Source organism: Leptonychotes weddellii, chromosome 10 (assembly GCF_054177405.1).
Source record: "Leptonychotes weddellii isolate Sample4059 chromosome 10, ASM5417740v2, whole genome shotgun sequence".
Lineage (NCBI taxonomy): Eukaryota > Metazoa > Chordata > Mammalia > Carnivora > Phocidae > Leptonychotes > Leptonychotes weddellii.
In genome coordinates this window covers 33,975,291-34,001,982 of record NC_138378.1, presented here as the reverse complement: position 1 = coordinate 34,001,982, position 26,692 = coordinate 33,975,291, and the positions used below count along the sequence as shown (strand labels likewise).

Genomic DNA, 26,692 nt, shown 5'->3' with positions numbered 1-26,692 from the left:
AGATCATATTTTCATTCTGCAGTAGGTGGACATGTGGAGAAATCACAGTGCTTTAATAAAATCAAAGGGTTGAAAATGAGCAAATGAAAGAAGTGCTCATACGCTGGCTTATACAATTAACTCCTTGTCTCAAAAGCTTTTCTCCATATAAACTTTCCATTGAAGAAATATCTGAGAAGAAAACAAGGCCAGGTGGCAGGGAAGCTCTTGGCAGCAACTCCTGCCAGTAAGAGATGACATTACCTTTTGTAACTGACCTATTCTAAGTTTCCTTAGAAAACTCAAGCAATTAGAGTGGTTTTTTCCCCATTTGTAGTGACTGAGGCCTTTTGATTCACCAAAGATGACACTGAGAGTTAAACTTATACTCTGTGTTTGCTTTAATGAGATGTGGATATCCCCCCCTGTGGACTAAAGCTTCAGAGGCCATGCTATGCACTGAAAAGAGCTCTGGTATAGGAGGCAAATGGAACTGGCTTTTAATTCTGGGCTCTACTGCTTGTACAACCTGAGTGACCCTTAGAAAGTAGTCTAACTTTTGTGGGTCTTGGTGCCCTTGTTTATAAACTAGGGCCAAGCATCCACCCTTGGTGGGTGATCGCTGGATCTGACAGTCTTACTTAGCATAGAATCAGCATTCAGCCACATCAGATCCTCCTTAAATACCATCTTCACTGGAAGGCACTAGATGGTTTGACATATCATCCAGGGTTCAATATGGCATATTTGATTCACACAATAGCAGGATCTCCACCTACTATTTTCCTGGAAGTTCTATTTTTATTAATGCAACCAAAGGTTGCAGTAACTATTTTGGAGAGCCATGCAACCATGGTGACCAAATCCTGCACTCAGTTGAAACTAATAATAATAATCATTGCACTAGTAGAAGTCCTAGTAGTAGTAATAATAACCACCACTGATAAAGTGCTGATAGTAGACCAAGTACTATATTAAGTGCCTTATATACTACTAATAATAACAGCTCCCACCTAGTGGCTCCTATATAAGAGACAACATGCTTTATGCTGACAGACCTCATCTTGTTTAATTGAAACAATTATGAAATAAGTACTATTACGTCCTATTTTAAAAATAAGAAAACTGGGGCTTCAGAAAGTTGGGCAACTTGTCCAAGATCCCCCAGCTAGCAAGAGGCAGAGTCAAATTCTTCTTCATTCCACACTCCTCACTACACCAAGGGGCACAGTTTTTACAAATAACACCCTCTGATTTCATTTTTCACATTAACTGTTGTCCACAGAAGTACTCCCTCTCTCTTTCTGTTATTGCAAAATTCAATTCCTGAATTTAAATGCATTTGCTTTAACACTTCATGGACTCTTCTCAGGGCATGGATTCATGTTAAAATTCTATTTCCAGCCTTCACCAGCAAAGTCAGAACTATACGGCATGCTCCCTAGGACCACCCTCCAGCATTGTGCACTTTAGACTCTCAAAAATAAAACACATTTATTTTGGTGTCTTCCTTTGAGCTAATGATAACATATTAGAGAGACATGTGCTAAGTGTGGAATCTTTCTTCCACAAAATACCATTTTGCTAACCATTCTGAATAAACGTAGGTTTTCTTTTGTGCCTTCTGAAATTGGATGGTAAAGGGTTTGGGATCATATGCTACTTTGAGTCCCTGTTGCCATTCCTCCCTGTGGTAAGTACCAAGCAGTATCCTGTGGGACTTTTCTGTAGCTCACTATCCTCTTGACCACTCCATGCACTGTTAGCCTAACCCAGATCTGTGAACAAAGGGCCCACTGGCGGTAATGGTGTGGCAAGTGAAAGAACTCACGTGTGTGTTTTAACTGCTTGTTACTTTGCTGTGGTGAAATGATAGAAGAGTGTATGCTGAAGAATTAACACAGTCCTATCCACCGTGAGTTCTCAACTGATAGCCCCGGAATCTCTTCTCTTACTTAAAATACTCTACCAATCTATTCAGACTCTTAAAGAGTCAAACAGAAATTTCCAACAATGGGATTATGTTGTAGGAGAGTTAGGACATCTAGAATCTTATAAATATATGTTGACTATTACTTTCCACCATGCACATGGTCAGACACCCAAATAAATATTTTATATTTAGAAAGGACTTTAATTAACTTCCTTTTAATAACAGAGGTAGTTAGTCTGTGGCAGGTTGGAGAATGGTTCATGTATAAAATTGTCTATGCCATATTGAGAAAAAGTCATTTTTTCTCTTTATGCAGTTGTTCTCATGCTCAATTTCAGAGTTGCAATCAATGGGAAACAACTCCACGTAGATTTATAGGAGAGGCATTAAAATTTGGTGTTAAGAGCGTGAGCCTAAGTTTGGGTTTGCCTCTTGATATTCTCTTGATTTCACTACTGCTCGACTTGTATGACTTTAGGCAAACTATTTAATTGTCCTCAGCCTCAGTTTCCCCCACACCTGAAATAAGGCTGCCTTCTTCTGAGGATGGGCATGAAAGGTGAGTGGAAAAAGCACAGAGCCTGGTAATGTTGTTTTCAAATGTTGGGAGAGATGGTCTCCAGAAGTTCTCCCTGAAAAAGACTGTGGGGCAGAAGGAGGCAAGGATCATCCCTAATTTACAGGTGAGGCCTAGGGGGTGACACCCAAATTCACAGGGCTTGAAAGTGGTGGACACTTGAATGTCTTCTTAGAAGACCTCTTTGCTGATGGGCTGGCAGTTGGCTTCCAAGAAGCTGTACAAGTGAATTCTGAACTCAGCACCCCATTCCAAGCACATAAGCAATGCCCATGCTGAAAGAGCCTCATAGAGTCAGAAGCACTGTCTTAGTCAGATCACCTTGGGGCTCCGGTGTTATTCTGAGAGCCTGTTGAATACTCACGCTACTTTAGCAGGCATGTAAAGGAGCAGGGGAATGACTGGAGACTCCTCATTGCCATAGATAATGAATCCCATTTCATTCAGTCTCTGTCTGAAGTATCTTGTGTTTTTTGCAAGTTGCCGTACTCTCTGCAACCCTGAAAGAAGACAGGCATGAAATCCATCAATTTCCACCAGGAAGAGAGAAGCAAAGGTCAGATTGACTTGGCAAGCATTCTTAAGTCTTTCTGCAGGCCTGCATCATTAGCTGGGAGGGGGTCAAAATAAGGCAGGGAAATATCTCTTGGTGAGTAGGTGTGGGTACTGATGCCTGAGAGCTGTCTTTAGTCTGGAAGTCAGGATCCGGGGTGGGAAGGAGCTGTTAGGTTCTGCTAGCAACTAGAGGCAGGCTAACATGTGGGGTGGGCAGAGAGTGTGTCTAGCAAGAAGAAAAGAGATGAGCTATCATTTACTAGGTACCTACTGTGTATGGACTCTGTGCTAAGTGCTTTAAAGACATTAACTAAGGGGAAGGGAATGTGACAAGATGTGACATAGACACAGACACACACACACCACACCACTTGTTGGTAGATGCTTTTCAGCCAAGCTGAGCTGGCCCATTAAGTTGCTTCTCATCCAAGTCTCTAATCAAAGAGCACTTCACCTAACCTGAGCTTGAAGGGGTAGCACATCCCTGAACAAAGATAGGTCCAGCTGAGACCAGAACTGTTTTGTGAGGCATTTGGTAGTGGTAGAGTAATAGAGGGAGAGGAATAGAGGGAAAGGAAGAAGGGGACCTCTGTTTTCCCCATGCACCAAAAATGACAGCATGGGCTCCAAACAGAAGGTCAAGGAAGGTATATGTGTCCATTTCCAGGTTATTGGTACTTCAGCTCAAAAGCTTAGCTTCTGTCCTCCATGTGTGTTCCAGGGGGAGGTCACACATATGAGATGGCAAAGGGAATTAAAGAGTGGAAAGAGTTCTGAAGAAATCTCTCTACTCCATTACTGCCTCCAATAAGGCAAGTGAGCAAATCAGCCAAAACCAGAGTGTGTGTGCTTGATACAGAAGATTGAACAGAATTGGATATTTAAGTCCCCTAGAAATCAGTCCAACATTTGCATCTGATGCAAAGTGGCTGTTGAGCAGGAACAGCTGCTACAGCTAACACCGTTATGATTGGTTGGGTGTCTATTCAAACTGATCAGAATTCTTGCTTTACTGGTTTTTCAATATTCTGAACATCACTCCTGGGTGTCTGTAACTCTGCAGATGGAAAATGGGTTAAAATGTCAGTAAACAAGTCAATCACGGTTCTCCAGGTCCTTCTTGGAGAAATGGCTCAGATTGTGTCTTGACACACAGGTTGAGCAGTGGACATTTCCTGCTCAACATCCTTCCTCCAGGGGCCCGTGATGTTCAGTTGGCCCTGACTTTTCTCTTTGCTACAAGGATATCATATGACCAAGGCCTAGCCAATTGGAATACTCCATCCCCCTGATTATTAGTTCAATGATGAAATACAACCTGGGCCTATCAGAGTCTTTCATATCTGCTGAAGAAGTTTATGAATGAGTTCATCCTAAGCTACATGTTTGTCATCATATGGAGGAAACCTGCTTGAGAATGATGTTGACTCAGAAAGCCAAGGTACAATGATGGCATCATTGTAACCCTCGGGCCTAGCCATGCCTAAGTGAGTCTGTCGTTTGGACTGTCTGTTGTGTGAACCAATACATTTCTTTTTCTTAAGCTATTTGAATTTATACAACCTATAACCAAATGTGTTCTGAGTAATACAGGTGGCCACATATTGTATGGGGTTACTTCTAAAGGACAATAATAATATCAACAACAACAGTAATTGTAGCTCACAAATACATAACGTTACCACTGTTATAAGCACTTGACATTTAATAATTTATTTAGTCCTCACAACAACTGTATTGAACTAGATGCTATAATCTCACGTTACACATGAAGAGAAGCCAAATAACTCACCCAAGTTCACAGAGTTGGTAGGTAGCAGAGCCAGAATTTGAACCCAGGTAATTGGGTTCTAGAATCTGTGCTGTTAACCTCTACATTATGCCCAAGAGTAGCAATGGGTGATGTCTACCTAGATAATGGATGATAGCCAACTCTTCACTAAGCTCAATAAAATACACTCTTCCAGCTATTATGATCATTGTTATACCAAGTTTTTCTAGTAGAGGCAGTTCAGAAGTTGAGAGCTGAGCAAGCTTTCAGTAGCCTCATGTTGTGAGAAAGGGGATAGGACATCAGGGACTAGAGTCTGAGGTCTGCCACAGGGTAGGACTGGTGAACTCCCTTCACTTTGAGTGGGGAGCCTGAAGGGTTACTCCTGAGAAGTAAGGGTGAACCAGAAGTAGACAGGCTCCCAAAGGGCACATTCTTTATCCAATCATCTGACATTTTTCACTAGGCTTTATCACTCCCAAAATAGTTCAGATCTTCTTCTGAGAGTTTTTCTTTGCTTGCCAGGCCCAAATCTACTTGACTTCTCTGACATCTTAAATGTGTTAACAATATATGCAAAGGAATGGAAATTTAGTTGAGTGGAACACCAACCAAGAAGGAGGGTGTTGAATTGTCCCTGCTTGTTTTCTGTTTCTATCCTTCACTCAACTCCAGTTCTCAAGGAAGTCTCCTCTCTGACTCTGCCAGCAGACTGTGATAGAGAAAGCATCGGGTTATCGTAATTCCACCATGCTGGCCATAGCTAATGGATGCAAAACACTCTTGATTGAAGGCCAGTCCACTTGGGTGTTGGCCAGAGAGTCATGACTTGTCTATCATGGGAACTTCACCAAAGAGATAATAAATATGAATTAAACCAATAAAAACCTCTTGCTGGTAGAGTGTGAATGTGAAAAATTTAGAGAAAGCCAACAATTGGTATTAAGACTAGAAACTGAAGGACATAGAAAAGCTTATTATCAGAATCTATAAGACATGGGAAACCACTGGTCAGTGGCAGGATAAACCATATGGAAGAGAAGCGGGCAGTGCAAAGTTAGTCAGTAGCAACTGGAAGAGAAGAAATAGAAACAGGGAAGAGCATATAGTCAGTCTAGTAGGCCCACAGATATGACATCTAAAAATGCATGGAAAATTGCAACTCTTATGAGTGCTGTAAAGAATGCTATGTGGTGTTATGAGAACCCACATTAGAGAGATTGGACCAAATCTGAGGAAGTCAATACATGATGAGTGAGTTGAGATTGGAAGGGTATAACCATGTTAACAGGCAAAAAACTAGAGGGGAGCATTTCAGGTACAGGAAACAGGTGCAACGGTCCAGTGGTTTGTAGAAGAAAAGAGTGGTTGAGAACCAGGTAAGATGTGGTTAAGTGTTGGGCAAGATAAGGCTGGAGTGATGGGTAGATTTTCTAAAAAAAAAAAAAAAAAAAAAAAAAAAAGGACAGGGATTGAAGAATCCAACATTTAGTGGTTGGGAAGAGAATGAACTTAAAAGGGAGACAAAGAGAGCAATCAGGGTGGGAGAAGACAAATCAGGAGATGAAATACTTTTTACTGATTTTATCAACATGGTAGTCCTTGATAACCTTTACTTTTGGGGTCCCTGGTTGGGACTTTGGTTTTCAAGAAACAGGTAGCTGCAAATATGGTTTATTTTAATTCATATATGCTTTTATTTTCCCACTCATCTCCTTCAAAAAGGAAAAGATAAGCCTTCAACCCTGAAATTCCAGATTTGCAACATGAATACAAGTAAGGGATTGGGAGAGGTGTAGAACCATTTGTATACATTTTGCTTTGTAGTATGCTGAAGTGTTCCTTGGAAACTTGTATGTGTATAGAAAGCAACCTCTTTGAAGGCCAGAACTAGAAATGAGGAGGAGAATATTTGTCTTCATTTAAAAGAAAATTTCATCTATACATGGAAACTGTGTATTTAGGGAGGTGAGAGCATAAGGAGTAGGGGGAGATTGTGGAAGAAGAAGGGAAAGAAAAAGAAGGACTGGGTAAGACTTGTTTTAAAGAAGGTGATTTAAATGAAGTCACAGATATACATCCCAGTCACTAAAATGTATTCCATATGGCCTGTCGCCTTGTATGTTTAGCTCTTTTGTTGATCGTTAGCTGCACAATGAAGAGATGACTTCATCAGGCTGGGTCTGATGATTCCTAAATGATCCCCCTCAAAGACTAGAAGGATTTCCTGGCCTGGAAGTGCATGAATGACTTAAATTGCTTTTCCCAATGGCATTATCTTTGCGCTTGCCCATAATGACTCATCTATCATTGGGCTGCCCAACTACTTAATTGGCCCCGTCTGTCCCCTTTGCCTTGATTAACCCAAGTAACTGGATCATCAGCTAATGTCATCACTTTACTGCTTCTAGATCCTTTGGAGAGTTGACCAAATAGATCAGAATATTGATCCCAAGGGTAGCTAACTCTTAAGAATTGCCCCGTCTTTTCTATCTTTGAATCATTTAGCACAGCATGGCTGACAAGCCATTATGATACACTTTGTGGTCACCATGTTTTCTCATATAGATCACTATTAATGCCTTTGAGGTCCTTTGTGTTGGCCAAGATACAGCTCCTTTCAATTACTCTATTGCTCACTCTTTGAAATTGGAAACATTCTACTCTTGTAGGGCCTGGGGGCAGAGAGGAATTTATACATATAAAATGCTACTCATCTAGGCAGGATGTGGGTGATTTTATTAATTATGGTGTGCTTTGAGATCCTTGTTTGAAGAGTGCTTTGTAAGAATAGGAGGAATTTTTAGCACTTGTCTTTTTGTACAGGGATGGCCATGCCAGGGTGGCGTGGAGATTGGGCATTGCAGTCACATTCCCTACCTAACACTCAAAGTCTCTAATTCAACCATTTCTGGTTCTTCTTTCACACATCATGCAGAAGACAGGGAAGGTCTCTGCTCAGATAGTTAAGTAAATGAGCTGATCTCTTCTGTAGGGTTCTGGAGAGTTTATATGTTTATTTTGCTATATTCTGGGTTCTCTGAAAAAGGAAGAGGCTTTGGAGTTAAATGGACTAAAAAAACTGAACTCCATCTGGACAATATAAGGCCTTAAAAACCTCAGTTTTACCTGTAAAATACAGATAAATAAGCTCATCACCCAGAAAGTTTGGTGGAAATAAAGGGGTTAATGCAGAAACATGATTTGTATGTACCTGGCATGCAGTAGGTATTTGGAAGTCTAATTATATTTTTTTTCCATAGGACAGTAGTTCCTAGCAACCTCAATGGCACTTCAGAATCATCTGGATAGCTTGGCAAAATCCCATGCCCAGACTACAACCCAGACCAATTGAATCAGTATTAAATCGATATAAATCTGGATGGGACCAGGCATGAATTTTGGTTTCTACAAGTTATAGCCATGGAGACTCGAATGTCTCAGAAATAGCCGCCATTGCCAGTCGAAGCCCAAAGCCATCCACGTCTGTGTTAAGTACCTGACTGTGTTGGCTATGACTTATTTCTTAGTTGGATGTGGCAAATAAAAGATGAGCATATGTCCTGGCCTCTTGTTTGACACGATTACCTCCCAGCAGTTAATCAGTGCTTGGGTGCTTGGAGAATACGTTTTGTGGGGGTGACCTGCTTCCCTGACAGCTATCTGCTCCAAAGTGCTCATTCGACTTCAGATCAACCCAACTGTCAACCTCCCCCCTCTCATGAGGCTGGATAAAAATCCAGCTGACCTGTACATTGCTGTTCTACCCATTCAGATTTCTAGCTCTGCCAACTTGAGAGATGGGCTAGGTTAACAGAGGCCACAAATACTTTAACCTTCTCTCCAATGCTGTTAAAACAAAAACAGCTGGGGCAGGGGAAGGAAAACAAATAAAACACAAAGCATCCCACTACAAAGCTTTGCAGTCCCCTAATAAAAACAATCGTCTGTGGCGTTTCCAAAAATATGCTTGGGACAACTCAATCTCCAGAGGGCTAGAAGGCACTGCAGACAGTGGAGACTCCCGGAATGACCTGTCAAAAGCTAAAGAAGGAAAATTTGTTGTCTGCTAAACCATCAGCATGCAAAAAAACAGAGAGGCATTTCCCTCTGAAAGACTAAGTGAAAGAGGCTGATTTCATGAGCTTGGGAGCCAACACAGGTGCCACTCTCTATTTTCTGCAGATTTTGCAAGCTTACTTGGTAACAGAGGAAACATGAATGTGCCCAGATGCCACAGAGTGACTTATTTTTATTATTTCCCAGGTTTAAAAATGCACTAAAGAAATACATGCTGCTATCCCTCCCTAAATTATTTAGCACACCTCCATGATGGTCGGAATACAGACTGGACAACCTCAAACATGCTCTTAGGCAGGACTGCTTGGAAAATGTCCTTTTTTTTTTTTTTTTGAAAGAGATGGGAAGAGTCTCTCCATAAAACATCTCTTACAATTTAAGAAGTCAATCTTTCTAAAAATATCACATTGATATTAAAGAATACCTGAATGGTCTGAGAATGCCCCATCTCCTTGCCTCTTGCCCCTTTGTCCATTTGCTTATGGCTTCTTCCCCTGGCATGGCGGGGCAGGGGGGTGGTGGTGGGACTGGGGAGGGACCTTGGAATAAAGTGTCAATGTGACAGCAGGAACCCAGCGGTCTGTTATTTTAAGCTCTGGACACAAGACAGGACATTTTGTTTGCAACACACTTAGGGGCAGAGTGATCTCAGCAAAGATCAAGAGGCTACAGAGCAGCAAGAATCATAAGAATCACATTAGCAGTGACAAGCTTCCCAGTGGGATGGAGAAAACTGTTTGGAGTGGTTTGTTGAGAGGAACACACATTTTTATCAGGCACTGAAGCTCTCCCTTTTGATGTCTGGATTCCAAGGTTACAGCATGTTTTATAGTCACATACACATGTTCCAATGACTCTTCAGGCCACTTAGTCATACCCCCGGGGAATGTGCGCAGGAGCAGGGAGGCTGGACATCAAGGGTGGACAGATGTCTGCACAACCTAATTTCAAGGACCCCGGGCGGCCACTACTGCCTGCACCTCCCTACCCACTGCTCCACAAGGACTTTCATCCACAAGGAGAGGCGTGAATGGACAGGTCTTGCGTACCTATTATGAGCCAGAAACTGTGTTTTGGGGCCCTCTTCACAGATACAGAAACTGAGGCTGGGAGATCATTAATGCATTACCCAGCTGACCCGGAAACTGGCCATACCTCCCGATCTAATCCAAGTCTGCTCTTTGGAGAGAAGCTGGTAAACTCATTTCTGATGAGGTGTGAATTCCATGATTCATGGATTCACATGTTTTACAAATGAAAAGCACTCACTATGTTCAGGAGCCGGACCAGCTGCGAAGGTGAAGTAGAAGATGAGAACATTCTGAGGCTGTTTGGAAAGAAATGATCTAATGGAAGACAGGGCAGGTAGCAAATAATATACAATTGAGTGCAAGAGCCTCAAGAAAGATCTGGACAGAGTTGGCAGGCTTTTCACATAGTGGTGCTTCCTGAATGCTTACAGAATGAATGATAAGATTTAATGTTAATTTGCATTTAAATAGAGAGCAGTGTCTTAGCAAGTCATGAATTGTGGAATTTTACACATTAAATGGGGTAATTTGGGAGGCTAGGGGATTTCTGGGAACTTTGTAAATCAGTGATTCTTAAGCAGAGGAACACACCAGAGTCTCCTGGGAATATTTCTTTTTCTAGAATACATACAATAAAGCCCCCCCCCACCAGAGAGATTCTGCTCCAGACAGACTGCTGGTGTAACTGTGTTGTGCACCAGTTAAGAATCATTGCTTGAAGGCATAACTTCTATTGTGGGTGATGGTTCTACGAAGATACTAAGGCTGATCCTAACTGAAGACATCAGAGAGCAATTTCATTCCAGAATATTTTGTACTCTGTCAACAGATCTGTACATAAGGTTCCCCTTGCCCTTTCCTTTTTTTTTTTTTTTTTTTATGAAGATGAGCAAGTGACTCATCATCTCTGAGCCTTCATTTACCGATCTGTTAAATAGGGATGATAGCAATAACTGCCCCACCTATTGGAATGCTCTATGGAAGAAATGCTCTGGGATTTTGGAGCAAAGAGCTAGAGGGGGTAAGTTAACATCATGTGCATCTAAGTTCAGAGGTGGGGGGGCACCTGGAAAATGGGTAACTCACTTGCCATAATATTTGTATCACAGTCATGAGAAAGATTAGTGAAGTCAGACCACTGACAGGTGTGAATGGCACCCTAGGATTTGGAAGGTTTGGGTGGGTAATAGGGAGCCGTGGTAGCATCATGGGCAGGACATGCCATGTTCTGAGGGAGTTTGGGAAAAGGAAGCTCATGGTGTATAGCATGTGGATTAGGATGAGGGAAAAACTGGAGGTGGTAAGACAAGTAGGAAGCCAGAGTGGCAGCAAATGTCTGAAGTGGGTGAGGAGGTGTGTGTTAGGAACTGTTCTGATCTGTGGCAGGAAGGCAAAGGAGGCAGCAAAGGACAGGTCCTGGGCTGAGCACCCGAGTTAATGGGGTCCCCTGAAAGGTCTCTGAGAAACGATGCAAGTTAAAGTGGCCACCAGCAAGTCCCACTGAGGTAGCTACCTACGTGATTCAGACCTCTGGCTTTCAAAGTGTCCGCTGAGGGTGCACTGGAGAAGCCTCAGACAGGGGGTGTGGGGAGGAATTGAGGGAAGTCTCAGCAGAAGGCAGATCAGACTGCCCTGACCCCGCTACAACAATAGCATCAAGGCCAAGTATTCAAGGACTCTGAGCCCAATTTCCTGGGTCCAAAATCAGCTCTACCATCTCGAGCAAGGTACTTCAACTTTCTGTAACTTGGGATCTTCACCTATAAAATGGGAGTAACAACAGTGTAATAATAATAATATCCATTACATTCTGCTCTGCGGATTAAATGTTCAGGACTTAGAATAGCGCCTGGCACGCAATAAGCCCTATATGAGCATTGTAAAATTTAAAAACTAGAAATATCTTATAAAACGGACTTCCATGTACACTTCATTTGAAAAAAAATTCTGTAGTTCAAAAATGTTGAAAACTATTCACTTGAACCAAAGAGCAGACAGACTGTCTTGGATTTGCGCCTAGGGCTGCACCCCTGAGCTCAGTGGGGGTAGCCTGTGGTACCTGCACCCAATCTGGCTGTTCCTGGGCTCTTCTCAGTTTTTTGTTTGTTTGTTGTATTTTTCGTGGGATTTTTTGGTGTCTGGGACATGTCCTCCAACAGCTTCTTATCCACCAGAATTAAGTGTTCACCGGAATAATTTTCATTTTCAGTATTCAAGTTGAAGCGTATGGTCGCTGGAAATCTAACTATGTTCAGTCCTCCTATTTTAGAAGAGTAAAATGAATTTTAGGGACACTAACCAGTACTTAAGAGCTGGGCAGCTGAGCCTTTAGAAGGGACTGGGCTCTCCCAGAAGAAAGAGATTCAAGAAGAGAGGGCGGATCTGAGGCGAGGGAGATTCTCCATCCGCTGGCTTTGAGGCGGAGGGGCTACGTGGTAAGGAGTTCAGGAGGTCTCTAGGAGCGGAGAGGGGCCAGCTCATGGCTGGCAAGGAAATGGGGACCTCATTCTAGCACCCCCAAGACTGGATTCTGCCACAAACACGTGAGCTTGGGAGAGGAGCCTGAGCTCCAGAAGAGAGGCCAGCCACAGACACCTTGATTTGGCCTTGAGCAGAGAACAAACTGTGCCCGGACTCCTGACCCAAGGAGACCGTGAGATAATAAATGATGTTGTTTTAAGCTGCTAAATTTGTGGTAATTTGTTATGCAGAAATAGAAAACGAATACATTTGTTCTCTCTAGCCCAGAGCACATGCTGGGCTTCTCCAGGCACAAATCCACCTGCTTAATCCTCCCCAGCTGTGGCCGGTACGGTAGCTGGTTTTCTCCACAACTTATCCAGACAAGAGTGGGGCTGTGGCATGGCACCCATGGCATTTGGGGTTTTTGCTGCTTAGCTGAACATGAACCAGTGATGGGAAAAACACAGATCAGTGTGGAACAGCGGCACCCCTTCACCCTCTGAGACGCTACGGCTGGAACCGCGTTCTTTCCTTCTCCAGTTGTGCTGAGCCAACATGGGATCCCACGTGTGTTCCATCACGGACCCCCCCATCTCAGCGTCCATCCACACAGAGGAGACAAAAGCCAAGAGGAAGCTTCTGTAGGAACTCAGAACTGTGTAAAAGGATATCTTGTTTGCAGGGCGGGTGGAAGGAAGTGGCCACACTCACCTTTTGCCCCAGTACCATCTAAAAGACAAACAGATCCTCTTTACACTCCTGCTAGGGAAATTTTGTAAGGCCTCAAAGCAAGTGCAGAATTTACGGAGCTGCCCTAACCCTCCACCCTTGCCTAACTCTCAAGGTGAAATAAATGAAGGGATGGAAGTTCTGGTGAGCCAGTTCTGCACAACCAGATAAGCCTCCCTGCCTCGCTGGGGTTCAGTTTGCTGGCTATTTCTGTGTTGATGGGATAAACCCAAGCTGTCCTATGTGCACAGAAGCATCAACAGGGCAGAGTCAATGCCTGTCACTTGGCTGGTCAGCCCAACCTGTGGTCCACACATACAAAAAAAGGCCAGGTAGGACTTTCTACACCCCGCTCCCCCCAACACAGGTGATCAATCACGAGGGAGGCAGCCCCTCAGTAGAAAGCCAGCGGAGCATAGCACCCAGCCATCTGTTTTGTATTAGCTGTTGCTGAAATGCCAGTGGCCTGAAACCTTTAGAAAGTGCAGAAAGCCCCGAGCCTCTTTCTCTGCCTCTGTCTGGTCCCCAGCAGGTAACCAAGCACATATCTTCAGGAAGCAGCAGCTAATGCCTCCCTCAACAATGCCTGGGCCCTCGGAGGACCCGATTCAAGTGGGGTTCTCTGCGGACCCCGCTCACGTTCACTGAGGGACTTCCAAGGGGCCGAACAGAACAGCATATTGCTGGGTTTGAAGGGAGAAAAGAAACTGTAGGAAGCTGACCTTGGATCCCCTCTCTGCCCAGGTAGGTGCTAAGAAATGTGAGACCTTTTAAAATCGCATATCTCATTATTAGTTTCTTTTGGTTCTTTGGGTGTTATTTTGTGTTCACTGCCTCTTCCTCCCTTTGAGGAGGACACAGAATTCCTGGTGAAGAGTAAATGAGCAAAGACAGTCCCAGAAAAGCTTGGTGATGCGGACGGATTGGGATAGTCTGCAGCTCCCACACAGCACTGAAGAAAAGCAACAGCTTCCAAGGGAAGTTTGTGACTGTATCTCATGTCAGATATAAACAGTAAGAAAGTGAGAAAATTCGACTGGAGAGCAAATTGCTGTCCCCCAGCGTACTCCTCCCGCTCTGCCCCCCCCCACCCAGCGCTAAATCTTCTCAGTTAGTCACTCCCATTTTTAAACCTATCAAACTCAAGTGTAAAAATATGTGTGCCCTGTTCCGGGACCCAGAGCAAAGGTCCAAGGTCACAGCTGGAAGGCACTGGTGCCTCTTTCTCCAAGTCCATGTCGGGTTAGAAGCAGGGTCAACACCTCACCTGCCAATCTCATGATAAAATGACCAGGATGAATGAAATAATCCATACAAAATGATTTAAAGATGAGGCATGCTCGTATTTTCCAGTTCGAGTGCATTATATTTTAAGTCTCACTCTTTTTTTCTTTTATCCTTAGGTTTTCTCTCCCGAGGGTGAAAAAAAAAAAAAAAAAGGAAAATGATGGAGATTCATAAATTAATGAAGTTCCTTGAAAGACCTTGCTATTGTATTCCACTCTTTCTCTTAATAACTAAATAAAAAAAACAGGTTAAGCCTTCAAAAAATTTGTTTTGCAAATCTCAAATACGGGACAGCACGAACAACCTGGAGTGAGCTTGCCCATGTAGATATAACAGAAACAAACAGTGCTTCTCAAAGTAGATGAAATGCTTCAAGTGATGTGGGGCAGGATCATATCTTCACATGAACTCAATCTTGACATGAATTCTAGTTTTACTTCTTTATCTGGTATAGAGTGATAAGTCACCTTGACTAGTCACCTTCTGGGTCCTGGTGTGATGAACATCAAAGCTTCAATCCTTCTTCAAGTCTCTTAGCCTCCTTTAAGTCCATGATCCCCAAAGACCATAATGGTGGCTGAGTGTGAGGTTTGGGGTGGTTCAAAATGAACCCCTCCATTTCAGATAACTAGCCTAAATGTGCATGTTTATAAATTGCATGTTTTAAATTGCAATGTTCTATGTTTTGTCCCATCACATTTCCCCCTCCAAAAAAAAAAGTCCTACTTGTCTGAGAGTATGTTACTATTTCTAAAATATACATTCTTCCCTGTTTTGGCCTGACTTCCAGAGCTGTCCCAATTTCATATCATTTTAATGTCTTCTGGGGAAGCATTATGCCCAGGGTCCATTTTCTACCTCCAAAAAGTGTACAGTACTGGGGATTTTAGCAACAAAGTAATGATAATGATCTTAATACCTGCTGTGGCCTGGGACTAGGTTTTGTGAAAAAGAAGCAGGAATGGTTGTAGTAAAATCCAGACTAGGAGCCCTGAGAGTCTCTATAAAAGGAAGAGAGATTCATCTTCAGTCCTTTGGACTTTGTTTTTCTTTTTGTCTTAGCTACTTTTATTCCATTCCAGGTCAAGAGTTTATTTACTCAGTCAATAGGGAAAGATTGGGAAACTGTCTAAAATATACAATGTCTTCCTATAGTATACATCCATCAAAAGTCTGGGAAAGAATGTCCTGGACTGAGGTTAAGTACTGTGGCAAAGCCTGGCTAGCTATTCACTGAACCCATTTCCTTCTAGGCAGACAGTTATTTCATTTCCCTGGCTCCTTTGTGGTCAGGCAAGGTCATGTGGCTGAGTTATGGCCAATAGAATGTGGGCAGAAATGAAATGTGCCTTTCCAGTTACGGCCCATGAACACATTGCGTACACCATCCCCTCTGCTCCCTACCCCTTCAGTGGCAAGCTTGGAAGCCATATGTTGAAGCTGGAGAAGCTACAAGATGGAAAGAGGTTGGATTCCTGGAAAAGAACTACCTGTGCAACAGGAACACCCATTTTGGACTTTGTATGACCAAAAAAATAAATTTTTTATTGTGTTAAGTCACTAATATATTGGAGTTTGTCTGTTACAGCAACAAATTACCTTAACTAATACCAGCCTTATAAGACCGTGTATACCATGAACACTTTCAAGGGTTCAAAATCCTAATGCCCTTCTACTTTTCATTGGCTAAATGGTATAAAGGGAAACTGTAATTTTTGTGCAAGAATTTTAGTTTCTCAACCTCTCATTACTAGTCACCAAGTAATGTCATGAAAACATGAAGTTTCTTGATTGAAAAAGATCCTAAGTGCAAATCATCATTAAGATGGAGGAGGGGAGAGAAGGAGCGCCCTCCCCCCCCGCCAACTCCAGCATACTCAGTGGAAAATGCCATTTTGGATGCCTAAGAATCAACCTATTCTCCTCTATTTTAGATATGTACTTTGCCTCGGACAGAGAGGATTAGCTGGTGGCCAGTCCTTGTTGATTACCGTGTATAAAAAAGTCACATGCACTTTTGAGCTTTGGATGTCTCCATAGGAAATATTAAGTAAGGGACTCAGCTAACTGTTCGGATAATTAAAGGAAAAACTCCATTTTTGTTTCTGCTATTTGGGTAGCATTGGCTTGAATTACCCAGCTTACTCACCTCTGTATTAGATGGTGTCTAGACAGAGCCTTAATATATGTGATAATATAAAACCATTCATTTATCAAAAGAATAGAAAAGGAACCCTAGATTTGGGCCCATACATGTATCTATCGAGGAAGTGATTCTAACTCCAGTATTTGAACCAAAATAATACTATGAGTGATCTCTAAAGAAACCATAATTGTTTATAGGTGGTGATTAGGTTCTAAGCCTTGTCCTGGAAATCTGTTTAGTCCCAAATCTAGTCACTGAGTATTCATTCATTTACATATTTGATGCTTAAGACACAATTAATTAACCAAACGCTAACTATTTGGAAGCCTGGGTTGGGGGTGTGTGGCTAACACAGGAGGGAAACACTGCAGGAGATGGAGGTGGGAAGCAATATTTTCTGAATGCAGTCATTGAGATAGAGCTTAGAAGGTCAAATAGGGGTTAGGAGATAAAGACTGGGTATAAGTGTGGGGCACCTGGGTGGCTCAGTCAGTTAAGCATCTGACTTGGGCTCCTGTCATGATCTCAGGGTCCTGGGATCCAGCCCCGCATTGGGCTCCACGCTTAGCAGGGAGTCTGCTTGGCACTCTCTCTCTCTCTTTCTCCATTTTCCCTTCTCCGCCTGCCCCTCTCCCCACTCATGCTTGCTCTCTCTCTCTCAAATAAATAAATACAATCTTTAAAAAATAGGTATAAATGGGTTGTGGGGAGAGATGAAGGCCTTCTAGATAGCAGAGATATCATAAGCATACATAAGGGAGGTACCAATGCTTGGTGAATAGTTGGTGGGATATGGCCAAAGATTACACTGAATGGGGTCATTCATTCTGTCAACATTTATTGCTTGGGGTTGGGGACAGTATCCCTGTCCTCACGGCATTTGTATTCTCCTGAGGGAGACAGACAATAACCAAGGAAGTACCAGGTGCTGATAAGTACTATGAAGAAAAATGGTGCAGAACAGGGGAGTAGAGAGAGTAACCCACAAAGAAGAGGGTGATATTTTAGAAAGGGTGGTTAGGGTTGGTGGCAGGAGTTAGAAGGGTCATTCTAGCATGAACTCCCATTCCAAGATGTCCTGAGTCCAAATTTCATCTGGGCCCTGAGTTTGGTTCTGAGCCTGTTCTGAGAGATAAGAGGAGTGGCAGAAAGCACAAGGTATTTGTGTCTGGGGTCAGGAGCAAGGAAAGTCTTATGCGGTAGTCAAGGGATCAAAATGAGGAAAGGTTGCAAGCCTCTGGGGGAATCAGAGAAAGTCCCAATTGTTTTCTTTCAATTTGAAGATAGATTCTCTCTTTGTCTGTGAGGCTAAGAAAAATTTTATCGGTGCCAATTTTTTACTTATCTGGTGATTTTAAACGTGATCTAAACTTGTTCAATGAACAATATATGCCCCCTTTCCATTAATTTCTCCTTTTTGCACAGAAACCAGTCATCTTTAGCCCCTCAGATATTCTCAGTGACTAGAACCAGGGATTTTGCAACGAAGGGACAGAATACTCAGTTTTAATTTTAGAATAGGCAATGTCACCATAGAATAGTGACACTGTAATATAACCAAATATAGATTTAAAAGACATCACCTCCTCATTTCAGGAATGGAGAGCCTCTCCATCCCAGAGGCTGATACTCAGAGGGAAAAAGGAGAGCAATTCCATTAGCTGAGAGCCTTCATTCCCCAACCCTGCCAAAGGCAGCATGGGATGTGCAAACAGAGTTTTGGGGCCCAGGTAGGACTTCTTCACAGATGGAATGTTTTGAATACTTCCCAAGTCAAGCAAGAAATAAAATCTCAGAAAGATTTAGTGTGAGGAGGCCCTCTGTTGGGGAGTGTGTCTATTTAATACTTCCTCCTCAGATCCTGGGCCCATCATGGTTTTGAGTTGCCAATGGGCAAAGGAAGCCACCTTGAGGAAGAATTCCTTGTATTGGCACAATGGCCGGGGGTACTTGGCTTTTGTTTGCAGACTCAGTTTCCGCATCCTCCCTTAGCCTTATTGCTCAAGTTCACCAAAACCAAATTTTCCTGTCTCTGTTAGGCTTGTTAAGCCTTTTTTTCATATTGAAAGTGGAGAATTGAGGCAATTATCTGGACAATATCTAAGTTTGATTGGTAATATCTAAGACGACTGAAGAAGGATCCTAGTAATACTGTGGCTATTTGTGTTGTCCTCTTGTAGCAATAATCTCTGCATACTACCTTCAGAAAACATCAAATTAATAAGATAAAACACCCTATTGTTCCATCCTGTCAAATTCCCATAGCTTTGAGGATCCTATGTAGTGAACTGCCTTATTTCCAGGAAGAACACAATTCATTATTTCATCTTAATTTTACCTTTAGTTTTTCCTCTACCGATATAATATCCAGACATGTGCCCCCCTGCTACTCAGAAACTCCCTGTTAAAGGGCAAAGGGGGAGAAGTGTGACTTTGATGAAAAATAGGGAATTTCATTTTTCTTAACTTTATTGTATAAGCCTGGGAGATTTTATTAATAGTGATGAAGGTTTAGGCTACTGAAATTGGATATTATACATTAGGAATTGGAATTCTGTATTTATTTTCTCTTGCAAGTACATTCTCACTACTGTTTTCATTTCTAGGGATACTCCTGGCCACTCAATTATAAACATCAAATATTTCCATGCATATGATAGCAAAAAAGAGGTTTTGTGATAAAAAAAAAAAGTCGGTGTTCATCCCAACAGCCTAGCACTGAAGTAACAGCAGGGAGAAGTATAGTTAAATCACAGATATGATGATTTTTCCTAAAGCCTTTTTGGTGAAATAAGAAATGAGTTAGCTAGTGGAGTCATTCAAATGTAAGTACTGAGCTGTTAAATATAGCTAGAATTGTTCCAAAACTATTCCTGTCTCTGGTTAAGCTTTATATCTAAAAAAATTGATGTTACACAAGAAATTAAAAATGTTACATGTCCAGATTAAACTTAGATATTCAAATAAATGGGTCTGTAAATTGCATGCTGGCAAGGAGGCAAATGTTTGATAAAATGCATAGTCGGTATTTCATCCTGATGTGAAATTGAAAGTATGACAAAATCTTAGTATCTGATATTCAATAGATGTATCAGGTTGAGCAGACCAACTTTTCTTAGAAAAGTGCCAATGTCATTTCAACACCATGTCATCAAAATTGTAACAATCACAGCAGGAAAATAAGTAGCCAATAGGAAGCTGATAATTATAGTGCAAAGTCAAGCAGACCCCACAGAGTGATAGGAAAAGCCATTTCTCCCAAGTTATGAATGTGAAAGACTTTGTTGTAATTTATTTTAACTTATTAAACTTCCTTCTTCATAATTTAATTTAAACTTAGCAGTTGCCCATTGGGGATCTCCTTTCTCACTGAATGGAGTTCACCAATTGAAGATGCCCTAAAGAGCTGAAGTATTATTATACTTGGTCCATCCCAAGCAAGAGACACAGGTTATTAGAGAAATGGCAGTCTCTGTGTCAGATGTCTGCTATCAAATCAAATAATATAATCAGTACTGTGCTCATGAACTCCTAATGACTTTCTGTACTTCAAAAAGTTATACAGAAGGGCAGGTTGAAGGGAGAGGCGGTTGTGAGCACAGGTATTTTGTGAGGGTGCAGAGCTCTTGGCTATCAGGCCCTAGTGGGTTGTGGATTTCTTATGAATGGAGACCATCATGTTCCTATCACTAGTGGTAAGCACAGTGCCTGACACCTAGTAGGTCTCTGTTACATATTTTCCAAACTGAATTAAAAATAAAAGTGCTAAGTCCCAATTATGCATTGGCTGTAATACAGATGCTGATAATGTATCTGTTCTGGGCCATCTTTTCCTCCAAAGGATCGAGCAGAATCTCTGAATACTTAATATTGGCCATCTCAGCATTGAGTTTGCTCATAGTCAGCCTCTTTCTTGGGATTCTTGCCCTATGTCTATATTTAGTTTTGCTCTTACATCTATATGCTAATTACAATGCCACTGATGTCTGAAAAATTTGCCCACGTGTTCCCAGTCATCACTTCATGTCTCATGGAGTGATGGGACAACCTGATGGGAAGGAGAAACTGAACTGACTACAGATCATCATACAGCTGTGATTCTCAAAGTGTGGTCCCTGGGGCAGCAGCATCAGCATCGCCTGGGAGCTTATAAGACATGCAAAAAGCATTTCTGAGCCAGAAGCTGTCAGCAATCTGTTCTTACCATCCCCCATGGTGATCCTGATACAGGTTCAAATCTGAGACTCATGTCTCTACATAAGGGAAAGGATAAGGGCTGTGTGTTGGGGGGGGGGGGCGTGTGCTTGTACAGAGGGAAATCTAAAGAGAACAGAGGATGGAATTCTGGCAAATGTAGACAGGGGCACATACCTCACAGAAACCAGGAGGAAGAACAGATAGAAAAAAAAAAAAAACTCCACAACTAAGAGAAGACTTGGAAGAGAGGAAGAGGTAGAGATGTCAGTCAAATCTGGCGGGAGAAGGGCCAGTGGCATGGGTATACAGCAGTAAGCTTCCAGGGGGCAGAGGCAATGGAGATGGGCTGAGGACAAGCTCAAGTTGCTGAACGCTGAGTGGGGAGGAGGAGGGGGAAGCAGGCAGCAAAGGCCCCCGTGTCAGGAAGATTTGCAACCATGGAAGAGATGCAACTCGCTGGCTGGCTGAAGAGGAAGAAGGGGTAAGGGAAAGCTTTTTGGGATGAAGGAAGTGAACAGTTCATCACTCAGAAAAGGGGCAGTGACTGTAGCAGGTGGGAAGGGAGAGAATCAAGCACAGAGATGTGAAGGAGACAAGGGTCATTTATTTGTTAAGCTAAGAGGGAAAGAGAGGATTCTGTTTTTCCACAAACATTTGTTGAGAACCTGTAATGAATTGCCTGGCACTGTCCTCAGTGTAACGAATAAAACAGACAAAATGCTTGTTCACCTGGAGTTTACATTCTAGGGAGCCAAAACGAAAAACAAGGCGATGTCTATGTCATTTGTCAGGTGCTCACAAATGCCATGAAGACAAGAGTGAGGTAAGGAGAATCAGAGAGACAAGGAGGGAGCGTAGTTTAGGATAAGGTCACTTCCCTAATAGGCTGATGTTAAGCAAAGATGTTAGGGACGTGAGGGATAGGGCCGCACAAGTATTGCTCAGAGATGCTGGTCTAGAGAGGCTGTCAAGGGCACAGTGTCCCTGCAGAAGTCATTCCCTGCATTCTAGGAAGAGCAAGGAGGCCAGCTGCTTGGAGTGGACCAAGTGAGGAAAAGATGGTGGGAAAATGGAAGATTTTATCCTGAGAAGCCTTGAAGGCCACAGTCTGAACTTCACACTCAGTAAGATGGGGAGCAGTGAAAAGTTCTGCATGGGGGTATTCTGAGTTACATTTTTAAAAAAAAGATTACTTTGGCTTCTATATGGAAAACAAGTCTTACAAAAGATAAGAGCAGAAGTGGAGAGAATATCTAGGAGGCTACTCCAGTAATCCAGGTGGGAGCTGACAGAGGTAGAGGCGGGGCTGGCAAGAAGGGACCAGATTCTGGACATATGGCAAAGGACGTGCTTTTGGATTTGCTGATGGAGCAGGTGGAGGTCTGAGAGAAAGGCAGAGTTCTAGGATGAGTAAAATTGACAGTCTGGAGAAGGGCAGAAAGCAGATGAATTAAAATAATAGTAATAATAGTAACTGTTAGCTTTTATTGAGTATTTCCTATTTATCAAGTGTTGCACTAAGTCCGTTATCTGTACCACGTCATTTACTCCTATGGACAAGCCCAATTAAAATTAAGGGGTGGAGGCTAAGTGAGGGTAAGCAGCTTGCCTGTCATGGAGTGAGGGCCGTTGGGGACCGGGCCCCATGCCATCTGGCTGCAGAGCATACACCCTTAATCCTCCGTGAGATACATCCTCTATTTTCTCCCCAGAGTGCAGAAAGGGAGGGTGGGGAAGGAAGGCCAAAACTGGCAGTTCAAAAAGAATATTGAAGGATTCATTGAAAAACATGCATCCAAGATTTAAATAAAAAATAATAAGACACCTGTTGCCAGTGCTTTCCTTAGGGGAGTTGTTATGGTTTGGGGCTCAGCCTCCTGTGGCTGTTTCTGCCAAGGCTGTTTCTGCCAAGGCTGTTTCTGCAATCTTCCTGGGCATCTTCAAAAGTGATGTCAGTTACAGAGGGTCCCCAGTACTAAGTGATCCCTTCAGCTGCCACACGGGTGTGGAACACATTCCTGACCTCCAGTCCTCTGAGATAAACATCCCCTCGAACTTGTTTAGCAGAAACACTGACCTGAAATCGAGTAGGCCAGTGAGATGGAAGTTGAATCATGATGTATTTATTAAGCCGAGCACTGGGTTTGACACTCAGAGGAACACCAGATTAATTCAAGACACATTTCTTGCCCTTAAGGGGCTTACAGCACTGATTTGGCTTATGGACCACCCAACGACCATGAGGATGGAGAAACCAAATCTCCACCTTGGGCTCATTGTGCTGCACGATGTGACAGGCCAGGAGACTGAAAGGGCCTTGAAGCACATGGAATGCACGCACGGCCCACAGCTCCTCAGCCTGTGTGCATGAACTCCGCGAGCAGCCTGGCTGCAGAGTGAAGGTGGCTGTTTGTGCATAAACGTTGTCATTTCACTGAGACTGCTATTTCATCTTTGAACCTTGGCTTCAAAGGAACACTGACCTTATTCCTGTAGCTTGCCTTTCTTTGAAGCCTATGGCTTTGCATTGCAGATTAAAGTGAAGATATTCATCAAGGGACAGATCTGGCCAACTGCTCCCCAAACTCAACCCAAAACAAAGCCTTGAAAGACTCCAATCACAGTTGCAGTGGAGTGGGCCAAAGATGAAGGCTTGGAGCCATGCTCTCTCAGACCCTGTAAGGCAGCTCTGGAATGACATAGTGCATCCCTTTGAGCTCCGGGCAACTTTACCCCAAGAGTCCATATATCTCAGCAGAGAGGGGTGAGTTAATGCAATATTCTCAACCTGTCCTATTCATTTTATTTAAAGCAGGCATTGTTATAAATGAGGCCAACATGAACATTCACTGGTGTTTCTGAATTCTTCAAAAGATGTGTTAGACAGAACCATCTGAAACTTGGTGGATGATTCTGTCAGTTTTCTTTTCTACTACTTTCCTTTGTTCACCCATTTGAAAAGAAATTGTCCTATTTTTCCCCCTGGGTTCTCCCATCTTGGCTCTAAGAAAACAGACTTCACACATTGCCTTCTCTGTTCTTTATTTTTTTCTTTTCCCTATTAAGGTGGCAAGAGGAGTAAAGTGAGAAACTTCAACTGGGAGGTAAAAAAATAATAAGCAAATAATTCTTTAATTATAAGGCCTTATAGAGAGAACCAAGGGAGATACCTCCCACCTCAAAGGAAGAAAAATTGATGATAGATGACTATCAAAGGATAAATGATCATATCTTTCAATGTGACTTTTCTGCAGATCTTCAGCTGTGCTCAGATAAGCGGAGTGAGTTCTGTCTGTGATGAAGCAGGAAATCAATCCAGAGGAGGGAAGGGAAAGATTGTCAGGTTGCCTACATGTAAATCAACTGCTTCTGATAGCATATACACTAAAGGGCTTAAGAAATTAGTGATCCTTATTGAGACATAGGCTAATTTTCAGGTAACTTTTGTAGTTATTCATCTTTAAAATAAGACCAAAGGATAATTCTGGTCATTGTAGGACAATTCATATAACTTGCATTTTAGCTTAAATCACAAATAATTGTTTTCCATTAAGAAATGCATGAGGCACAATGAGATACCACCTTACACCAGTTAGAATGGCAGAAATTAACAAGACAGGAAACAACAAGTGTTGGCAAGGATGTGGAGAAAGGGGAACCCTCTTACTCTGTTGGTGGGAATGCAAGCTGGTACTTTGGAAAACAGTATGGAGGTTCCTCAAGATGTTAAAAATAGAGCTACCCTATGACCCAGCAATTGTACTACTAGGTATTTACCCCAAAGATACAGATGTAGTGAAAAGAAGGGGTAATGCACCCCAATGTTCATAGCAGCAATGTCCACAATAGCCAAACTGTGGAAAGAGCCAAGATGCCCTTCAACAGATGAATGAATAAAGACGTGGTTTATATATACAATGGAATATTACTCAGCCATCAGAAAGGATGAATACCCACCATTTGCTTTGACATGGATAGAACTGGAGGGGATTATGCTAAGTGAAATAAGTCAACCAGAGAAAGATAATTATATGGTTTCACTCATATGTAGAACATAAGGAATAGCTTGGAGGACCATAGGGGAAGGGAGGGAAAACTGAATGGGAAAAAATCAGAGAGGGAGACAAACCATGAGAGACTCTGGACTCTGGGAAACAAATTGAGGGTTTCAGAGGGGAGGGGGTTAGGGGGATGGGGTAGCCAGGTGATGGGTATTAAGGAGGACACATGTTGTGATGAGCACTGGGTATTATATGCAACTAATGAATCATTGAATACTACATCAAAAACTAATGATAGTGGCTAACTGAACATGATAATAAAAAAAAGAAATGCATGAAGTTTGGGGTGCCTGGGTGGCTCAGTCAGTTAAGTGCCTGCCTTCAGTCTGGTCATTGTCCCAGGGTTATGGGATCAAGCCCTGAGTCGGGCTCCTTGCTCAGTAGGGGCATCTGCTTCTCCCTCTGCCCCTCCTGCTGCTTGTGCTCTCTCTCTCAAATAAATAAATAAAATCTTAAAAAAAAAGAAATGAGTGAATTTCAAGAAGATCATCAATAATGGCTTTGTGATAAGCCAAGTGCTTCAAGACCAGTCTTTTTCATACAACCAGACAATTCATGTGGGCACAGATACAGCTCTATTTCTAGCTTCAGTTTTAAAAGGTTGAAAGATATTTGCTTATCCATATCCATATCCTTTAATTTACCAACTCCTTCTCCCACAAATCTGGGTGTGGTCATATGCCTAGTTTTGGCCAAAGGATTATAAGCAAGGTGGTAAGTGTCACTTCCAGGCTGATGTTCCCCTGTTCTCTGCCACGGGGATCGCGGAGTCTAAAGTAGCCTGAATCACTGCTCCTATGGACGATAGCTGTGTAGAGAGTTATCTGATTTGTATTAGACTTGGTATGAGCAAGAAATAAAACTTGGTTCTGTTAAGCCATAGAGAGTTTCAGGGTTTATTTGCTATGGTGGCATAACTTTGCTTATCCTGATTAATCCAGGGCCTTGGAGGACACTAGTCTTACCTCACTTCCATTATAAGACTCTTTCCTACTGCATCCCGGAGTTGTGGTCCAAACACTTCTCATCCGAGAACTAAACACCTCAATAATAGTAGCAAATAATGGTAGCAAGCAATTATATGATGCTTACTAAATAATTGTTTTCAGACATAATTTTAAGTATTTTATGTATCTTAATTTACCTAATTCTCATAAAAGCATGAGCTCATCAACATTATTTTCCTCATTTTATAGCTGGATGAACCGAAGCACCGAGAAGTCACTTGCCCAGAGTTGAACAGACAAGTTAAATCACTTGCCTATGGTCACAGAGCTAGTAAACAGGATTCCAGTTTACTTTAAGTTTCTGCCCTTAACCATTGCACCACATGGCCTTCCTAGATTGGACTTTTATTTCCTTTTCACACAGACTATTCAACAAGGGACAGAATCATAAAACTCCAAAGACAAGGTTGGAAGAGACTTTGGAGAACCATCAAATTACTGCATTTTACATAGAGGGAAAAAATCACTCTGCAAGCCATTTTCCTGCTTTAGTGAAAAGGAAAGGTCTGTCTCAGGGGTTTTCAAACCAGTGTCCTGGGCGGCACTAGGACTCAGGAGAAAGACCTGAGGGGCTGTCAATACGGAGGTAGGGGTACACACTACTTCAACCGGCCCAGCCCTGTTCTAATCTGTCTTATATAGTAGACTTCTGGGTAAAATTTGTATGTGAGTAAAGTATTCTGCTGCTTTAATAAAATTGGGAAATGGATCTCCCCATGCTTCTACTGAAATAGTAGGCTTAGAAGATGGCAGTAAACAGTGGAGGCCTTCCCACTAGTTGGGAGGTGGGGTGGAACACATGGATTCCATGGCCCAGTGACCAGCCCTGGGGCTGGGAGAATTTACTACTTCCATAAATGCACTCACGAGATTGCC

The 26,692-nt window shown here is 42.5% G+C and overlaps 1 protein-coding gene across 1 annotated transcript in view; it reads right to left on the bottom strand.

Moving 5' to 3' along the window:
- Positions 1-26,692, bottom strand: part of SPTLC3 (serine palmitoyltransferase long chain base subunit 3) — a 64,539-nt gene that overhangs the window by 8,578 nt on the left and 29,269 nt on the right. The window contains exon 6 of the mRNA XM_081832291.1: positions 2,854-2,989. Coding sequence (XP_081688417.1) covers positions 2,854-2,989 — 136 coding nt within the window. The remainder of the gene's footprint in view (positions 1-2,853; positions 2,990-26,692) is intronic.